This window comes from Sylvia atricapilla, chromosome 3 (genome assembly GCF_009819655.1).
Source record: "Sylvia atricapilla isolate bSylAtr1 chromosome 3, bSylAtr1.pri, whole genome shotgun sequence".
NCBI classification, from domain to species: domain Eukaryota; kingdom Metazoa; phylum Chordata; class Aves; order Passeriformes; family Sylviidae; genus Sylvia; species Sylvia atricapilla.
Genome location: NC_089142.1, coordinates 6,576,121 through 6,595,530, shown reverse-complemented (window position 1 = coordinate 6,595,530; position 19,410 = coordinate 6,576,121). Strand labels below are relative to the sequence as shown.

At 43.7% G+C, this 19,410-nt stretch overlaps 1 protein-coding gene and 1 long non-coding RNA gene across 2 annotated transcripts in view; one reads left to right on the top strand and one right to left on the bottom strand.

Moving 5' to 3' along the window:
* LOC136358731 (uncharacterized) overlaps positions 1-19,410 on the bottom strand; it is a 152,982-nt gene that overhangs the window by 57,031 nt on the left and 76,541 nt on the right. The window lies entirely within an intron of this gene.
* The window catches only part of EVA1A (eva-1 homolog A, regulator of programmed cell death), a 205,045-nt gene that overhangs the window by 177,796 nt on the left and 7,839 nt on the right, over positions 1-19,410 (top strand). Inside the window, exons 6-7 of the mRNA XM_066314697.1 lie at positions 14,926-15,090; positions 18,813-18,998. Of these exons, the coding sequence (XP_066170794.1) occupies positions 14,926-15,090; positions 18,813-18,998 (351 nt within the window). The remainder of the gene's footprint in view (positions 1-14,925; positions 15,091-18,812; positions 18,999-19,410) is intronic.

Genomic DNA, 19,410 nt, shown 5'->3' with positions numbered 1-19,410 from the left:
ATCTCCAGGTCATCACTGGGTCCTGTGTCTGTTGTGCTGCCACAGACCTGTGATGTGATGTCCCACATGCTCTGAGCCCTGAGGAGCAGCAGTGACCTCCCAAGCCTGGACAGCTGCTTAGTCTTTGTGTTTGACCTCTGGACTTCTCTGAGCACTTCTGTACTGATGAACAAAACAGTGCCAAAGCCCAGGTCTTGGCACCTTGGCCAGGCTGGTGGGGCCCTGGGCAATCTGATCTAATGGGTTGCACCCCTGCCATGGTAGGGGACTTGGAACTAAGTGGTCTTTAGGGTTTGTTTCAGCCCAAGCCATTTATGATTCCATTATTCTATGATCCGTGACACTGGAACTCTGTGGAACATCCTGCTAAGTTACAGAAATGAAATTGTATGTTTCATGATCTAGGCATGACTTAGAAGTCAGCAGGGACCACATGCTGCTCCCAGCAGGCATTTTGGATGGAGTCACCTTGTTTTGAGAGTAGAAGAGAGTTTAACAACACAAAGGTCACACTGTTCCAGGTAAATGGTGTGTTTAATTTTCTTGCATCACAGCAAACCACAGTTTACTTCTTCCAGAATGTATAAGAGTGGAGTTTAATGCTCTTTGTGTCATTGTAAACAGTTTCAAGGATCAGGTGATCTTTATTTTATCGATCACAGAATCTTCACAGGTCTAAACAGAACACTGAAAGGACCACACACATTTTCCTTCCCAGATTTCCTCACTGTTTACCATGATGAAGCTGGTGAAGGGTCTAGAAAACATCTTATGAGGAGTGCCTGAGGGAGCTGGGGGTGTTTAGTGTGAAGGCTCAGAGTGGACCTCACTGCTCTCTACAACTCCATGAAAGGAGGTTGTAGCCAGGTGAGGGCCAGTCTTTTCTACCATGGCTCAAGTGAAAGGATGAGAAGAAATGGCCTTCAGTTGCACCAGAGGAGGTTCAGATTAGATATTAGAAAAATAAGAAATTCACTGAAAGACCGGATAGGCATTGGAATAAGCTGCCCAGGGAGATCGTGGAATCACTCTCTAGAAATGTTCAAGAGGTGTCTGGATGTAGATATGTTTTAGGGGTGATTATGGTGGGGCTGGGTTGATGGTTTGACTAAGTGATCTCAAAAGTCTCTTCAAATCATGAAGCTTCTGTGATTGTGGGATGATTTTAGGCACCCTTTGCTTGAAGGTCAGGGTCTGCTGATGTGGGTAGGGTCATCACTCCTATGTATAGGCTCCTTTTCAGATCACAGCATCCCTCTTCCTCCTCAGCCAGGTGCTTGTTAACTGCAGAGAGTTGTAGATATTGGGTATTTAGTCTCTGACCTTTCAGGAGAAGATAACAAAACACATCTTCAGATGACATCAAGATGCCACTGAGGAAGAATAGTTTCTGCCTCTGAAGATGATCTGGGGATATACAAATCTGAGGGTGGACATTGTCTTCCTGCATAACAAGCAGCACTTCACTGCCTGCTTGGCCTGCAGGGAGACAGGTAGCCCGGGTCTTTGAGGACAGGTGCATGTCTCTGCTCATTGCAGGGGTTTGCATTAGATGACCTTTAAAGGTCCCTTCCAACCCAAACCCTTTTATGATTATTTGAAAAGTCATCTGCCCATTTTTCTCACCTCTGTCCTTTCAGTCCTGTGACAGCAGATTTACAGCAGGGTACGAGCTGCACGAGGCTTGGAGCAAGACCCTGCTGTGCAAACTGCTGTGATTCCCCTTGGAAGAGCCTGGGAAACCAATAAAAGATCAGTGTTACTGCTCATATGTCCCATTAGATACCTGCATTTGAATAATATCCCAACCATTTCACTCCTTTATCAGCCTGTTGTAGGGAAACCAGCCTGAAGATGGGTTCTGATTTCCAGCTCTGTGAAACTTGGCTGCAAACTGGTACTTGTGCCCTGTGTACTCCAGAGCTTGTGTTGCTATTGGGAAACGGGGCAGGCAGTTCCTTGCACCAGCTGCTGTTCAAGCACAAAGATGCCTTTTCTTCTCCTGTGTTTGTAATTAGTGTGTCTTTTTCACAATGAGCCTCACTTTGAACTCTATTTGTCTTACACTTTACATTACCTGGAACGTAACTGGAAGTAAGTTATTTGCTCAAAGGTTAAAAAAATAGCTTTGATGCAAGATTCCTTTTTAAACAGAAATTTTTAAAGATAGGTTCTCTATTTTTTCACAGAGAGAAGTCTGAAATAACTCAAAAGTGGAAAGCTCAGACTAGACAGAATAATGATCCAGTTACCTCACCCTCCACTGCAACATTGATTTTAATGGAACAGTAGAGATCTAAACAAGGCTGTGATGTAACAGATTTGTACAGTGGACTTGCTGCAGTTCTTGCTGAACTGGGAGAAAGTTAGGAAGGAGGTTTACCTGAGTATAAATGAGATTAATCTCCTCTCTTATTCCACTGAAACAGCCAATGCTTTGATCTTTGTTCAATTATTTGTTGAATTCTCCCTGTGCCCAGGAGTTGTGGGCATGAATCACAGCCTTCTCTTGCCAAGCTGAGGTCAGTTTTAATACTTTAATACTTGATATATCTCCTATCAGCAGTCTGCATCTGGCAGCCAAAAAGTTAACTACTATTTTTCTCCTTTAGCTGTTATGATCCCATGCAGTTATTAGAGTTAAGGCAATTAAGGTGGATTGCTTCAGATTTTAGGTAATGTGGATGGTTATTGGAATTGCAATTAATAACATCTTGTCACTATAACCCAGGCAGGTTGTGAGGTAGATTTTATCCTGTGCAAATGCATTGATGGGGATTAATTTTCCTTTGGCAGCCCCAGTTTGTGAGCTGAGCAAATCCTGCAGCATGTGTCTTTACAGAGATGGGCAGTGGCTCCCTTGGTCTGAGGTGGGGTCATCCCAGCATGAGACAGAAGTACTTTGAAGGACTGTATTTATGAGTTTTTCTGCTTTTTACAGGGTGTCATAAACCATCCCTGTCTATCCCCCCATCCGGGAAATTTGTTTGTTAAAGGTCTACTTGTTCAAAAGGTGTTCACAACCTCTTTGCACTGGATTAATCCTTTCATCTGATGATAAGATATCAGGCTTGGTGGGCTCAAGATATCCAGTGGAGGGAACAAATACTGCAGTACAGAGCATTAAATTCCACTTGAAAGAAGTGGCACCTTTAACTGAGTGCATGCCAGATAAAGGCTCTGCTCTGGGTTCAAGTTGCTAGCTGCAAAGGTATGTGTTAATGTCTTCATGTTTTTTTTAAGAGTCCCAAAAAGGAAGCCTAAAAATAGAGGCCTTACACTATGGAGTTCCTTGGCTGTGAGTTAGCAACCTGCATTTCCTTTGGAATATGTGATAAGAAACACTTTCAAACACATGGCAGGATAAGATGTGTCTCCATTTACACCTTTTAACTGATTGAATTCAGCAATTTTGAAAGGGGAGCAATGCCAGGGGATCAGCCTTGCTACCCAAACAGGCAGAAACTGGGCTGTGCTTAGCAAAGGCCACCAGAAGAAGAGCATTGCTGACCTTCCCAGAATGATCCTCCGGGGCTTGGCTGGGGTGGCAACCTGGTGAATCAAGTATTGAAGTAGTCAGGGTCTTCAGAGACCTGCCAGCCTGTTAGAGTGGTCTCAAGGGAGCCCCAAGTAGTCCTGGAATAATTTCTGTAGGATTGTTTACCTCTGTTAACTTTGGAATAAATGAGAGAAGCTTTTTTGCCCAGCAATGTCCTACACCTGAATGTATATCCATACATAATGTGCAAGCTTGCAGCTCAGTCTTGCAAAGATTTATGTGCACTAATGCAGGTATTTAACTGAAGGGGTTAAACCGAGGGACTAATCAGCTTATCTGTATAACTGATGCAAGGACAAATTAACCACCTCCCATCCCAGTAAAGTGCCTTCGATTAGGTGGCATGAATCCAGGTATCATTTGAGACATTCACATAAATGAATCTTAATAACATGTGTGGAGAGTGGAAAAGAGCAGGCTGGTGCCCCTGCTGAACATTTCATGAAGCCAAATAGAAGCAAACACTTAGCTTTAAAAATCCTTGTATTCTCTTAAAAAAAAAAAAAATCACTCTTAAATGCTGGAAAACTGCCACAAGAATCCAGCACTGAGTATTCCCACAGTTTCTTCCCAGTGCTCCCAGACTGTAGCTGCAGGGCAAGTTGCATAAGAGCGTGGGGTAGGTGCTCAGGAACATCCTCACTGGGCTATAACAAAACCCTGGCATTGTTTTCCATGGTGTGTATCTGCTTTTATGTGGCGTCAGGAAAGTGACTGTAATTTGCTGTTTCACAAAACTGGCAGTTACTCACAGTAGCAATTGTAGTAAGATTTGGGCTTGCAGTCCTTACTGCTCCCTTAGGGCATGCATGGGAGCAAGATGATGCACGCTACGTGTTTTTCTACCAGAAAAATAAATAAAGTAAAATACATAAACCATGCAAAGAACTTTTCACAGTCTCCAAGCCAGATTATTTAAAGCTGATGCTGTGTGTTAAAGAGGTTCTGCCTGTAAATGTACTTCTTTGAAAAAACAGGGGAGGTTTAATACTCATAATTAAAAAACATCTATAGGGTTTTTCCTCAAACTTTCCAGTGTGCTCAGGAAATCTCAGCCCCAAAGGAGGATGTCTCACAGGTTATGACCATGTGAATGGAAGGATTTATATTGAAAACAGTTTTGCCACTTTGTTCACAGATCCTTGGATTTCAGGTTTGTTAGTGTAGCCTGGCTTCTGTAAGCCAAGTGCTGAACCACTGAGGAGCCAGTGATCCCCACACTGAGTTTTGGGTCTCAAACTAAACTGTGTTTTTGTTCAGTAAATACTGATCTGCATTCATCTGTGTATAATTGAAGGGCATTTAGCACTGTAGCTGCCTTACACAGTTTTGTTCACTCCTAATCTTTATTCCAATGCAATTGAGGCAACCTTTCCCTGTGCAGGGTTTCAAGTTTAGGCATCTCATGAGACCCTGGGAATTGCCACATTAAGTGAAACATGTGACCAGAAAAAGTCACTGCCTTTAATAGCAGAGGTTACCAGCTGCTTTCTGATGACATTCCTCATCTTCTGCTATCAAGACACTTCTATCTTTTTGGGAAAAAACTTCTAGCCCCTTGCCTAGTTCTCTGATGTTTGATTGCAGGGAAGAAAAGCAGATGAACTGATAAAGAACTAGCACACACTTTTGGATAAGTAGCACTTGGATAAAAAGAAAATATTTTTGTACAGAGCATAGTTTTGCTGCTGTAATTACAAACACTTTAATTAGGCAAGGAGAGCAGATGGGAAGAATCTCCAAGCTGTGCCTGCCAGCAGACATTGAGACAAAACATGGGGAAACATCCAGAGAAATGCTGGTTGTGGTTTCTCTTTGAATTAATTTTTTTTCTGGATTGCTCTTCTGATGTCTCAGAGGTCATCAGTGGTCAGACTACAGGGTGGGTGATGTTGCTTCAGAGATAGACACAGAAAATCCCCTAAATATGTATCTTGGTCAGTAGTCTTGGAGGACAAATTATATTCCTAACTCTTGGAATAAAATGATTGGATCATATCAGGCTAGTTGTTGGCTCAGATGCTGAAGCATGAGGCATCTTACTCTTTATTGAAATATTTGGGCAGTGCAGCGTAGCTGTTATTTTCCCTGGTAACTTCCTTTCCTGCCTGGGCTTCTGCTTCCCTGCCATTCCTGTCCTGTGTTTGGGGGAGGCTGGCATGGCTTCCCATCAGCTCTAGAGGTTTCAGGACCCCTGGCCATTTACTCCATCCCTTTCTACCTATTTTATCTTGGCTATCCTCCCCCAGCTCTCATTTGAGTGTCTCACAGTGATAGATAATGCTCACCCAAACACTTTGGGTACACAGTCATGGAGATCCCCAAGGGCCACTTTCCCTGACAGTGTTTGTATATACCTTTCACTGAAATTTAAGGGAGTATCTTTTGGCCCAGGTTTACAGAATTGGTTGCTGTGACTCAGCTGATTCCTGATAACTTTCAGGGCTGGAACCCCTTGGGTAGGTGCTGGCATCCTGAGCAGGGAGACTTTCCCTTTCTGGTGAGCAATTCCTCGCATGAGCAATGCCCTGACTCTGGATCAGCCGCACTTGAGCACACAATACTCACTGCTCAGTCAGCGTCCTCCTGGGGGCCACATATTGTGCCACATCCTTTCCTGAAAAATAGATAAGCGGCACAAAAGAATTTCTGCCAAGCCCTATAGCCTAAATGTCGGAACAGTTCTGTATTGTAAGAGCAATATCAATGCCCTGGGTTGGAAGGGACCCACAAGGATCACCAAGTCCAGCTCTTAAGTGAATGGCACAGCCTCGGCTTTTCTAGCACCAGGCTTGGACCAACCGAGCTAAAGTCTTGCAGTGTTAAATGGTTGACTAAAGTGAGTGAAGGTGATGAGAAGGAATAGGAGTTGTGTAGAAGGCTGAAAATTAGTGGAACTCTACTTTGATCCAAAGTGGAGTGGATATATTCAGAGCATTGCATAAAATTCCAATTTGCAATAAGTCTCTCTGAAGAAACCAACAAGCAAGTGTTCCTTAAATGCCTAAGAAAGAGCCAGGGCTGGTTTGCAAAGTACCTGTGAAGGTATGTGACAAATGCAGCCAATGAGGGGAAGGAGGGAAGACTGAGAGAATGAGCCTGTCTTCCTTGTTAATCTGAATTTTCTGGGCCTGGTGGAGATGAGATGCAGCCATGTACCAGCAAGGTCCTACACCTACAGGTGGCAAAGGTCCCATGGTGGGATGTAGCTGAGTATGGTGGGATTTGGACAAGAATCAGCTTGAGTCTCATCCTCCTCAAGAAGCCTTGTGAAAGTGCAGAACTCTCCTGGTTTTGGGAGCAGGCAGAAATTTACCAGATGAAAGTAACTCTTTGTATCTGAAGGTATCTCTTGCAAGGCTTTCTTCCTTTTGATCCATTTTTCTTTCCAAACAGAACATGCAGGGAGCAGACTGGTGCATGCGATGCTTTCCCCTGTGCCCTTTGGAGACCAAAAGCCACATCAAGCAGGAGATTTATGAGTTGCTGGCAATAGATGCTTCATATTCTGTTATTACATTTCAGATGATGAAAGAAGAACAACTGACTTTCATGGCTATGAAAGCAGTAGGAAAACTGCCTGTGGATAGATCGAGCACATGCATCACTGGATAGAAATTAAGGTGTTTATAGCTTCAAATTCAGATTTGGAAAGTTCAAGATAGCAGAAAAATATCTGACTAAAAGATGTGAGGCAGTTCATAAGATTTAAACTCAGATACACCCAGGAGAATAAATCCAAAGGTAACATTATGATTCATTAACTATCCCTAATTAGGCTCCTAAATTTAAGTAGACAGAATCTTCCCTGGAGGCTTTTAAAGGCACCCACCTTTCACTGTTGGTGATACAGGCAGCTTAGGAACATAGCTTATTTAAGGAGGACTTGTTCCTTAGGTACCTACAGGGCAAGCACGGCTTGAGTTCCCAGATTAGGTGAATTGAATCTTCTAATGAGGTTATTGCATTTCTGGGCAGGCGGGAATCAGAGGAGTCAGGGAAAAGTGTTTTGTTGCAGTGTGCAGGAGGAGGAGAGCCTAGGAGGGAATGGTGCTCCTGTTTGTCTCCTCCCGTGGAGTGTCAGTTGGAGGTGCAGTATTCCCTAAATCTCCTTCATCTCCCAAAGCCTCTCACATCACTGGGCCTTTTACCTGTGAGAGATTTCACTGGGAGGAACGGTGAGACTGAGCTAATTTGTGTTCCATGGGCTTTGTTTCTGGACTGGAATTGCTTCCACTTCTGAAATCACTTCTCTGATTGCAGCTGCATGAGGAAAGGATTAGCATGTCCTTTTCTGTGGAGGCCAAACAAGAGAAAGGGTTGTCTGTACAATATTTATATTCCTATTGCACAACACTTCTGTAGTCAGCTGCTGCCAGGAGATACAGCAAAAGACAGAGCATCTGGGCTGTCTCAGGAGGAGTCTTGGCAGAATGATCTGAAAGTTTTTATGGGTTGTGTCAGACATCCCAGCTTGTACCACTTCCCACCACCCCCAAATCTCCAGCAGAACAGATTCCTGCTTTGGGCAGAGCCTGGGGGGAGGGTCCTGGTGCAGGCTGTGGGCTTTGGGAGGTGTAGGTGGCTTTGGTTGTGACAGGGCTCTTTTCCCAGACAGTTTTGCTTGCTTTCTGCATGGTGCTTGGAAGTGGCCTTACTGTAATTGGCATGAGTCACTTCCTTGTTATTGGTGGTTTGGAACAGCACGGATGGAAAACACGCCTGCAGCAGGCTGAGGAACTCCCTCTTGCTCTTGGGCTTTGCATTCGGTTTCAGGATTGCAGCCTATATCCACATTGGGTGAAAAATGCTTTTCTCAAAATAACTGAAGGAAATGGAAGCTGAGGTCTGGACCACTTGCATTTTTTAAATCTCTGATCTGGTATTTGTTTTTTTGAAAGTGAAGGTTTTTCATGGCAGTTTGTTGGTCAAATCCCAACTTTCGGACTTATGGTCTGTTGCAGAAAGTCCCTTCATGTCTCCAGTTGTCTCCTGTTGTCTCCCGGGACAATTTATATTTCCTGTTTAAATGGTATTGTATCTTCAGTCTAAATAAGATATATGATGGTATGACATGCCTTTGCAGCCAAGGTACAGAGCTGATGTCAAATGTACTCAGCCTTTTCCAAGGCTCATGGAGACATTTGAGAGCTGTAACATCTTATGATCTCCTCTCATGAGGTGATTATACTCCTATCTGACCAGAAATCCCCCCTGTCAGAATGTCTGGTGGCAGGGCAGGACTTGAAGATAGGCTTTGGCTATCTGACACAACACATGTGATCATGAGAAGAGGCAAAACCTCTTTCTATGTGTGGCCCTGAGCTAGATGGGGCATGGATAGCTGGAAAAGGTTTCAACTTGTTCCTTGGCCATGTCTGAGACCCTTGGGTTAAGGCCAAGGGGGTAGGGTGTGCCTCAATTTACTTTTGTTAATGAAATTATCATCTTCCACCCCCATGTTTCCAGCTACACAGCTACTGTTGTCACCAGGTGCAGAGTCTTCTTTTGTATGGAATTTTTTCCTTCTTTTTCTCTGGCTGTACTGTGATATTTTGTGGTCTGGCACAGCCAAAATCCATTATTTTAATAGGTATTGTTGACTGTCTGCTTAGTGAACTTAGGTTTTATTGCACAAACCCCACTTTACTTCTGCTGTTTGAGAGAGCTGTATACAAGAGGGCCATATACAAGCCAAGTTGCTTTATTATAACAACTTAGAATTATGAATAATCCTATTTCAGGCTGAATGCTGTGCATTTTCATGTCTCAAACAAGAATCTTCTGGAGATGCTACCTCTAAAAATATGCAGGAGTTTATACTGGGTGTTTACTCACAGGATGATTTTATTATTATTATTATTATTATTATTATTATTATTATTATTATTATTATTATTTTAAAAATATGTTGAGCACCAACAGTTCCTGGCCCCAACCTGCCCAGATAAAAGGCTTGGTTGTAATTTTCCTTGGTGAGGGAGTCGTGTTTTTGTTCAATTACACTCTGCTTCAAGCATGCTCAGGAGTATTTGCTGAAGATCCTGCTTTAATCGTGCTGAGCTTTGGGATCAAACTTTATGGGCTGGAAATGCACAGGAGAATATAGAGCAGAGGACTGGAGAATGACAAGCCCCTTGTCTGTATGTTTTTAAAACTGAACTTTTATTGATCCCCTTCAGTTGACTGATGTGTATTATCAGTGAAGATGAAGGTCAAGGCATAATTGCTTCCTGGGAGTGGAAGTCTTTCAGCATGTGTAGGACAGAGCAAGCATCAGAAAACACCAAATGATCAAATTAGCAAAGAGAGGGAATGGTTTGAGTGCAAGGCTGAGCTTGTTTCCTTTCTTTGGTACAGACTCCCTCTGTGAAATTGGACAAATCATTTTGATATTTAAACACTTTCAAAACTGTGTCCCTGAGCCGATTCCCCATATATAAAATATGGGAGCTATAGCATCAAATGTTTTGATTAGGGGAATAATAAATGTGCTTAAATTGAAACACGCAGCAATGTTGGAAAATAATTACAGAGAAAAAGCAATATTCCTGTGAAAATAATATATTGTGGCAATTGGTTGAACCCCCAGGACTGGAGTGTTTAAAACCAGAGAGATCAACATAGGAAACACAGTAAATTATCTCGTTATGGTCTTTTCATACCTGAAAAGGGCCTACAAGAAACCTGAGGAGGAATAGGGACATGTAATGACAGGCCAAGGAGGAATGGCTTAAACTGGAAAAGAGTAGGTTTAGATTGGATATTAGGAAGAAATTCTTGACTCTGAGGGAGGTGAGGCCCTGGCACAGGTTGCCCAGTGATGATTCAGCCCTGGAAGTGTCCAAGGCCAGGCTGGATGGGGCTTGGAGCAACCTGGTCTGGTGGAAATGTCCCTGCTCATGGCAGGGGAGTTGGAACAAGATAATCTTTAAAGTCCCTCCCAACCCAAGCCAGTCTGAGATTCTCTGCCCTTAATGAACAGAGGCGGGGTATTGACTGGCCTTTTCCATCTCTTAGCACTGCAATTCAGAATGTTGCTGCTTGTAGACACAGTAACTTTTTCTTTTCATAAGCCTGGGTTTTCTGGCCACACAAGAAACTGCTTGTGTGAAAATTCCACCAGAAGGCGTCTCCATCAAGTACAAATAAGGATACTGTCAGCAGCACCAGCATGTGCCTTTTCACACTGTCCTGCTTCCTGCTCCTACTGACTCTAATGGATCTGCTCTGCTCATGAGGGCACACTCTGGCTTTGATTTTCTTTCACCTCTGTTTCTGCAGTGGGGGGAGCCTGCCAAGCAGTGGAAGAGAGGCTTTGTTGTGAGATTGGTGCCATTAATCCATTGCAAATGGGTAATGCAGGTCTTGGGTTGGTAACTGGTATAAATTATTGCTAGCATGGTGTTGATTCAGACAGATGAGCATGGGAGCTGGGATTGCTTTTAGAGCAGACACAGAGGGATTATGTAAAGACTTGAAAGCCTGTAATGGCAGAGGAATGAACCTGCTGATCCAAAAGCTCCCTTGCATATTTATAACCTAGAACAAACTTCTGCAGGTACCTTCATGGAGTGTCACAGTGATGGTGACACTTTGTCTCCAGATCAAGTCCTGGCTGACATGAAATCCATGTGGTGGTGTTTGAGTTGAACCCCAGGGTGAGTGGCTGAGCAGGGTTTGCCATCTGAAAAGTTACACCTCTGCCTGTGCTTCCCAGATGCACAGCCCAAGTTGCTGTGGAATTTTATCCTTTGGATAAACATCCACATCTCAGTGCTGACTGCTACCCCCTGAGAGACTGAAAGTCCCTAGAGGTTCCCAGAGCAACTCATTTCCTCTTTTCCAGATGATCCCAGCTCATTTCTCATGTGCATTTTTAGGTGCAGGGCTCCCAGCATTGAGGTGTATTAACACTTTGATTGAAGCTGTTTCTTCCCCTCTTGTCCACATCCATCCCTCATTCTGCTGACTGAGTTGCTTTAATTTCTCTGCTCGATTGCATGGACAAGTGCCAACCCTACCCTGCCAGGATTTCTGTGCTTAATACTGAGATAAGACTAAAATCCTTGGCACTTTTTTCTGGTGGTTTTAATAATAAATAACTTTCCTTGACGCTTTGCTTCAACTCCTGCCATGCTTTGTGTCAGATGCACTCCTCTCTGGAGAATTTAAGGAGGGCATTTCAAAGGAACCAGATGTTTAATCTTTCTTCTGGAGTTGGCTGCCACACAGGAGCTAACTGGAAATTGTGAGGTATTTTACACTTGAGAAAGGCTTTCCATTTCAAAGTCTTTCTAAATCCAAAGAAAGCTGTGTATCGGCTGAGCATCATATAAACTAGAAAAAGAGCAGACTTGCTGCGTGCCATCTCTCTGAGTACTCTTTGCAAAGATAGGCCTTTCCTGGCAAAATGTACTTAAGATGTTTATGGTGTCCACAGAGAAAAGTGATTCCTTGAAATGGAAAAAGTCCAAGGTTATGTGCTGTAGACACCCTGTGCTGCACTCAGCTGCTTCCAGAGCTTTAAAGGAATCTAGTGAAGTGAAGAAAGCTGAAGTGAAGAAAAGCACCTCTTGGAATTTTTGCAAGTACCAAAGCGTGTGCTAACCAAGATGTTAAGCACATGCCTGCTTTTGGGAATCTGTCCTCACAGCCACCTCTGTTTTAAGGCAGCAAATGACTATTTGATAATGTTCTTACTTCCTCAGCCATCCCAGAGAGATAAAAGCACAGCCCTATTCCATAAGGTGCTGGGACAGTAAGAATCTATCGATGCTTCTTCTTGAATACTTCTCCATCTCTACTCATCCTTGGGGTGCTGTTGAGCAGTTGCTGACTGATTTAGCAATGTTTTGCTTTACCTGACTCCTCTCCTGGTCCTGTGGGTGGCTTTCAAGTGGTGGTGGCACAGATGCCAAGATAGGAAAGCCATATCTCAGCTCTCTGGGTGTGCTTAGGAAATGATGGTGTTTCTTTCCCCTACTTCACTCAAATGTTTAAGCGTTGGGTAGTATCCTTTTTCTAAGAAAGATGCAGGTCCACCCAGCCTGTCTTGTGCCCTGGTAATGGTCATGAATGCTGAGAGGTAAAGGAGATGTCTATGAAGAAGTGTAAGTCTGAAACAGGAAAGCCTTCTGCTTAATTTTCATCATTGGATGTCTATTGACAGCTTACTGGGATGCAGTTTGAGTGAAAAGTGTATAAAGGAAAATATCCCATGTATTTTAAATGTTTATCAGGTTCTCAGTCTGAGATACAGCAATAGGACTCCTTATTTTTGGAGGGTGCTGAGCCCTATACCCTCTGAATCCTTTTGGGTGCCTCAAATTGGGCACCCAGAACTGCAGTTCTCCCTGGCTGTGGTTTTCAGAATAATCTCTGCTCTGCTCACCTCCTCTCCAGACTTTCTGATATTTCCCTGGCAGAGGTATCCCCCTCATTCCTGTCTGGTTCCTACCAGGGGATGTGTTTTTTTGCCGCCTTCCAACTGTTGCCAATTCAGGTTTCACTAGAAACCTCTGTGCCAGCTCTTTGATATTCAGGAGCTGAGGGGTTTTCTGTCTGTTTCCTGACCTAACATGACTCCACTAATAATGCAAGAACTTCAGTGCTGATGTCCTGGCAGCCTAATACAGGGGGTCAGTCTGCAAATCCAGTTACAATTTTCTTTGCCTCAGCAAAGACAGCAAGTCAAACATAATGTAAACAAAGTGGTTAGATCACTTCACCCACCAGTAATGTGGTGGGTGATGCAGGCAAATTTAATGGATGCGATTAAATCTCCTGTTCCAGTCTGGCAGCTGAGTAGCTGCAGGGGGCAGGCAGGAATTTCCTTTCTGATCCAGAGTTACCCTCACTCCAAGTCCTCCTTCAAGCCTCTGCCAAGCATCTCAGAGTGCTTTGCATTTTTAATTGCTCGTCTTCACGCCCCTGTGAAGGGTGGAGATGAGAGAGAGCATGATCCCAAGTGGAGCCCTGGGGAAACTGAGGCACTGGGAGGTGGCAGCCTACTTGGAATGAGAGAGGAAGGTGGTGCTAGACTTGGAGAAAGGGGAAATGAGCATCCCAAAAATTTTCTCTTGAGGCTCATGTGGGTCTACTGAACTTGTGCCTAGTGCTCAACAGTCTGTGTCTAAAGCACACTAAAGTCTTGGTTGTCTGCTATGCATTAATGTATAGTCACTGACAGGAAAAATAAATCTTTCTCCTGTGGAGATAGTAATTTATTTTTGTCTTTCATCTCTTGATTTCTCTGCTTTCTGAAGAGAATGACCTGTATATATGTTTCTTCTCTTTGTATGGAGAAGCACTTTGCTCTGAAATAGCCTCAGGTGTTGGCTGTGGCTGAGGAAGATAATTGGTTCAGCTCCATGGATGACTCCATTCTTTGTCCCTACAGGGGAAATTAGTGAATTTACAGTGTGGATTCACTTTCAGTGGGTGTACACTGAGGTAGCTACACCAGCTTTGATTTCTTTACCTGGTTGTACAGCTGAAGAACTGGCCTTGTAATGAGGAGAAAGCATTCCTATTTTTAGGGCATTCTTTGATCCAAAGAAGAGACCAGTAACATCAAAAAATCTGTCACATATTGACCCATCATTTCACCTGCATACTGCTCATGCTGTGGCTGACAAAACAGAGAGCAGTAGGGATTAGCTGAGTCTTCATGTTCCTCAGCATGGTGGGAATGGAGAATGGGCTTTTCCCATCTTACAGCCTAAAACTCAGTGGGGAAAAGTGTATTTTGGATCTCACAGGATGAGGAGGATTTCTTACAGCAGGAATTCATTTTTGTGGTGGATTATTTAAGCTTTATGATTTCACATGAACACCATCATCTAGAGTCTGGTTTTGTGAATCTGGTGTGGACAGAAACTTCTGATGTTTAGTCTTGATCCAGCAGCTTGATGGCTGGAGAGAGGCAGGATTTCAGCTATAGCTACAGCCCCCATTCCTAAAGGACATCCTGTTCAGCCTGCTGTCATGGTAGACAGAGAGCTCTGACTGGAGTGATCTGAAGCCTAGAGCTGAGGACAAAGCCTGGCTTCCTAAGCTCTATTTCAGTTTCTGAGATGAGTGTTTAAACAGAACATCTGAATCTGATCCTTAGCCTAGTTTCAAGGCCTAATTGCAAATAAACAGTATCTTAATCACTTTATGGTTTTCAGCATTCTCTTGTTGAATGTCTCTGTGCTGGCATTTGGAAAGCATTCATCATAGTGGAGAATGAGTGTCTGTTTGGGCTGCACATGGTATAATTTACTATCAGCTGAGCCTGTAGCATGACGTGACAATTCTCATTCTGACCAGCTGAAATAACTCACTCTAACAACTGTGCTCTTCTTGCTCCTCTCTTTCAGTTCCCAAGAAGCTTCTGCATGAAACTCAGGCAAGACCAACCACTCAACAAGGGTATCAGAAGCCACATTTTCCTCTGCAGCCCAGAGTGTTTGACCCCAATGTCATAGGGGACGGCGTGTTCCTTTCGGATGTCTCTCCTTCCAACATAGAGCGAGCTCTCCCAGGTAGCTGTGACCATTGTGATGCTGGCCCAAACCTAATGGTGTTGTGGTAACTGCCCCTTTCCATCTCCTCTTTTCTGGATTTCTGTATTGCTGCTAAATCTCATCCACATCACAGCCAGGAAGGGCTGTGACAGCTTCAAGATGTGACCAGCAATGGGCTAAAGTGAACTTTATAACTGTTCAAGAAACACTGGGTTTCTTGGAATATCAGTCATGGCCATGCATGTCCAAACTCATCACAGAAACACTTTCCAGACCTGTCTAGTGGCAAAGAAAAAAACCCAACCAACCAGGGCAGAGACAGTAGATCTGCCTCATGGGACAGAGAAGTTTTTAACTGAGCTTTGAAAGATGATGCTATTTTCATAAAATGCAAAGTGAAGAGATATGAATGAAGTCAGATCTTAGCCATCTCTAGGGATAGGTGAGTAGGAGGAAGGGGTGGTGTATGAATAAAGGAAAAGCACAGATGAGCACGTGTTGGGGTTCCTCAGTGGTTTAGTTTCCCAATACTCAGGAGATGGTTTATGACCCTACTGAAAATCCCAGGCTGTGCTCCCAGAGATTCAGCTTGAGGGTGGGTATGGGCAGAGCTTGTCTCTGTCTACACTGCTGGCAAAGTTAATTAATCCACAGCTTGGATAGGCAATTCACAAATAAATAAGAACTGGCAACAACAGCTTTGCCAGTTTGGAGGCCTTACTGAAAACTGTCAAGGGAAAGAGTTTTAAGTTAGCCTCAAATAAATATTGTGATCCTGGAGATCCTTTTAAGCAAGGAAAAATATCCTGAACCATTTCCACTCATCCAAACATTTTACTTGTGCAAATGACACCTTTTGTTTAGTTTTCACATAGTTTATTCATTCTCTTTCAAAATATGCACCACTTTTCAAACAAAGATGTCATTTTGAAATTAAAACCTAGAAGAATGTTTCAAAAAAAACAAAATACTTGGAAATTTCTGTAATCTTTCTTCCTGTTTTATTTATTTTATTAAAACTATTTGCTAACGTCAGCTTGGTATCATGAATAACCTTTCCTGTGCTTATACTGTGGTGTTGGGCAAATTTACTTCTGGCTGAAAGAATTTCGTTCAACTTTGCTGTAAACTCACAGAGAAACTGTTCAAGTGACTGGAAGCAGCTAAGAAAGCATGGTGAGGAGAAAACTAGTAGTAGTGAGCCTGGTTAGGCATTGACAAATCTTCAAAACTAGCAAGGACGAAAGGGAATATCTTTCCTGAAAGGAAATGACAGACCAGGGAACCACATAGTGTAGTAACACATGCCCTTGTGAAATTGTGTGTTTGTTTTTTCCCTCCTGCAAAAGTCCAGTAATTTTCTGTCATCCGTGTCTGTGCTTGTACAATCCTGCCAATGATAAAACCAGTTCTGTGGTTTTGTGGTGCTCTTTGCTGGAGTTTAATGAGTGCAGGCCAGTATTCATTTAAAAACATGTTTGATTGCGTCTCTTCATTTGACAAGCTAGAAGTGAAAAAAATAAATTAAAGGGATTCTTCTTGCATCTCACATCTTGAGATGAGTTATCCCTTTACTCTGTGTCCTGAAGCTGTGAACATGTGAACTGTTGTAGCACATGGTTTACAAGGGCTGCTCCACACCCAGCAGAGGTGGTGTCCATCTGACATAGGAAATAGGTATGGGATTGTATCCTGGTGGTGCCCTTCATTGTCTCGACTGTGAAGGGATTTTACATTAACTATGTCAGAGCCAGACCTCAGTCAGGAGATGTCTCAGGCAGGATTCCATATAAATGTGTCATTTTTTGATGACCTGGGGTGTTCACCTGGCTTCTAGAAGAGTGAGCATTTCCCTGCATCCCTTCTCATACCCGCCACCTCTGCATGTCCTGCTGACCCTGGGGTGTCTTAGATATTTGTGTATGAGTAAATACATTGAGCTTTAAGTGTCTGCTCTGGGGAGAGCTGAATTTGCTATTGTCACTCTTTGCTATCCATCAACTAATAGCAGGATTCTCTTGCTTAGTTTAGATGCATGGTGCTATTTGAGATGTTCTGAAATATCTAAGTTTTAGGTGCAGTTTTTAGAAGTTAAATATTTACCATGTTTCTGTGGATTTCCTTGGAACAGCGGTAGGGAAAAATTTTGGACACTCGACAGGCAGATTTACCAGACAGAGAGGATAAAGGAGATATTAGAGGGCATGTTAATCTGAATTTTAAAAAAATCTGAATTTAAAATAATTGTAAAATTTTGCTATTGATTTCCTACTGAACGTGCCCTTGGACTTTCTGTGTCCCTTTTTTACAAGGGATCTGTGATAGCCTCTGTTCTCCTAAAGCAAGAGGCTCTTTGGGATATTTTATGCTTTGGGATATGACACCCAAGCACTCATATTTAAACACTTTGCTTGAAGTCCAGTCATTAACACTGTGGCAGCCTTGAACATGTGGCTTTCCCAAGGCCATGCAGCTATTCAGTGGCAGAAATACAGCTGTGCCCACATTCCTTGAGGCTGATCCCTCACAGTGACACCTGGACATCCATCCCTTCTGGTTCTGCTCGAGGCAGATTAGGAGTTGGCATCACTGCGTACACATTCCTGCCCTCAGTCCCTCTCCATCCAGTTTTACCTGTTCTCTTTGAACATCCCTCACTTTCTGATATGAAAGCTTCTTTGGGCTAAGCTGCTTCCTGGCACCCACAGCAGGAAGCTGAATGTGATGTCTCGTGCTGCTGGGAAAGGGGATGGATCAAGCAGCCAAGGAACAAAGACCATCTCACATCACAGCTCCTGACAGAATGCCTTTGCTTGCATGGCACTGATGGCACCATTGGAGATGGAGCTGGCAGTGTCCTGAATTTAATACCTGCAGATAAGTGGAAGCCAGGTGGCAAGTCTGTGATTTTACAGTGATGCTTGCTTTTGGCCAGAGCTAGACACCCAGAGAAGGAAGCCTGAAAATCTATAATAGCTGCAGTTAAAAGCTCACATGGATGGTGGAGCTGGATCCTGGGCACTGACTTTTTCCTGTGTTGAAAACAATTACTGTTGTGTGAGTAGTGAGGTGTCTGCCTGCAGATCAAGGTGTGGGGAGCCCTCAACAGCGAGCTGATAAGGTCTGAAAGGGTCTCTTTGAGCCTCCTGGAATGAACTGCCTCCTTAGCTCCACTCTTCAGCAAATAAAATCAAATCATTAACCCATGTTCACTCACCTCTCCAGAGGGGAAATGGTGTCTGAGTGAAACACAATATGAGCAGGCTTCTGAAGGAAGTTGTAAACTCAGGTCTGCCCTTCCCCATCGAGGCTGGAGAGAAAGCACGTCTGTTTGCCAGGTGTGGATGGATCACTACAGCACCACATCACCAAAGGGTTGTGGGCTCTGCCTGTGTTTTCCAGTCCTCCTTATGAGCTTAGCTGAACCCACTGTTGATAAAGGCTCCTTTGATTTACATAAGAGAGAAGAAACTTGATTATATATTTGCTGTAGCATAGGTGGGTGTGTCTAATAGTGACAGGAAAGAGCAGGAGATGGGGGAGAGTTGATGATGCCTGGATGCAGATGGGGTGTGTGCTCAGCTCAAGCTGCTTGAGAAGATTTAGTTACCCCCAAAAATGGACAAATTGGGGTGATTCCCTCTCAAGCAGTTCTAGATTTTTGGACAGAGATGCTGACTTGGTGGGAATAAGGATCACATTCTACATTCCTCATTCCTTGTTCCCTTTCTGTGCCAAAGCAGAGAAGAAGAAAGGGAGGTCAGCCACTTTCTACCCTGTAGACAACAGTCCTGTCCTGCTCCCTGTGGATGAGACAGAAGCACCAGCACTCAGCAGCAGCAGCAGCAGCAGCATGGAGCCCGTGGGCGTCGGCACGGAGATGGCCCTGCTCAGCAACCTCCTGGCAGCCTATGCCTTCATCACAGGTATGTCTGCTACTGGCTCACATCTCCCTGGGCTCCTGCAAGCTTCTTATAGACCCTCCTTTCACAGTCACCTGGGGCTAAATCTGCCTTTCTGAGCTGTTTGTGCATCTCACTCTTCTCTCAGCGAATTCTCCCTGGAAAAGCCTGACCGGGGCAGCTCTAGCAGGAGTATAACAGTTTACTGTGCACTGCCTTCCACTGAGTCTGCTCTCATCTGGAGTTAAATACAATGTAATCTTACACGTGGTATTATTCCTAATGCTTCATTTTCCTGGAGATCAAAGCCTGGCTCATTAGGGAGGCAAGTTTGTTGTCCTGTAATTTGGAAAATAAGCAGCACTTGAATCTTTACACTGCTTAAGAGAATTTGGCTTATCTTCAGTAGAAGTGTGAAGATGAAGTAACTTGAGAG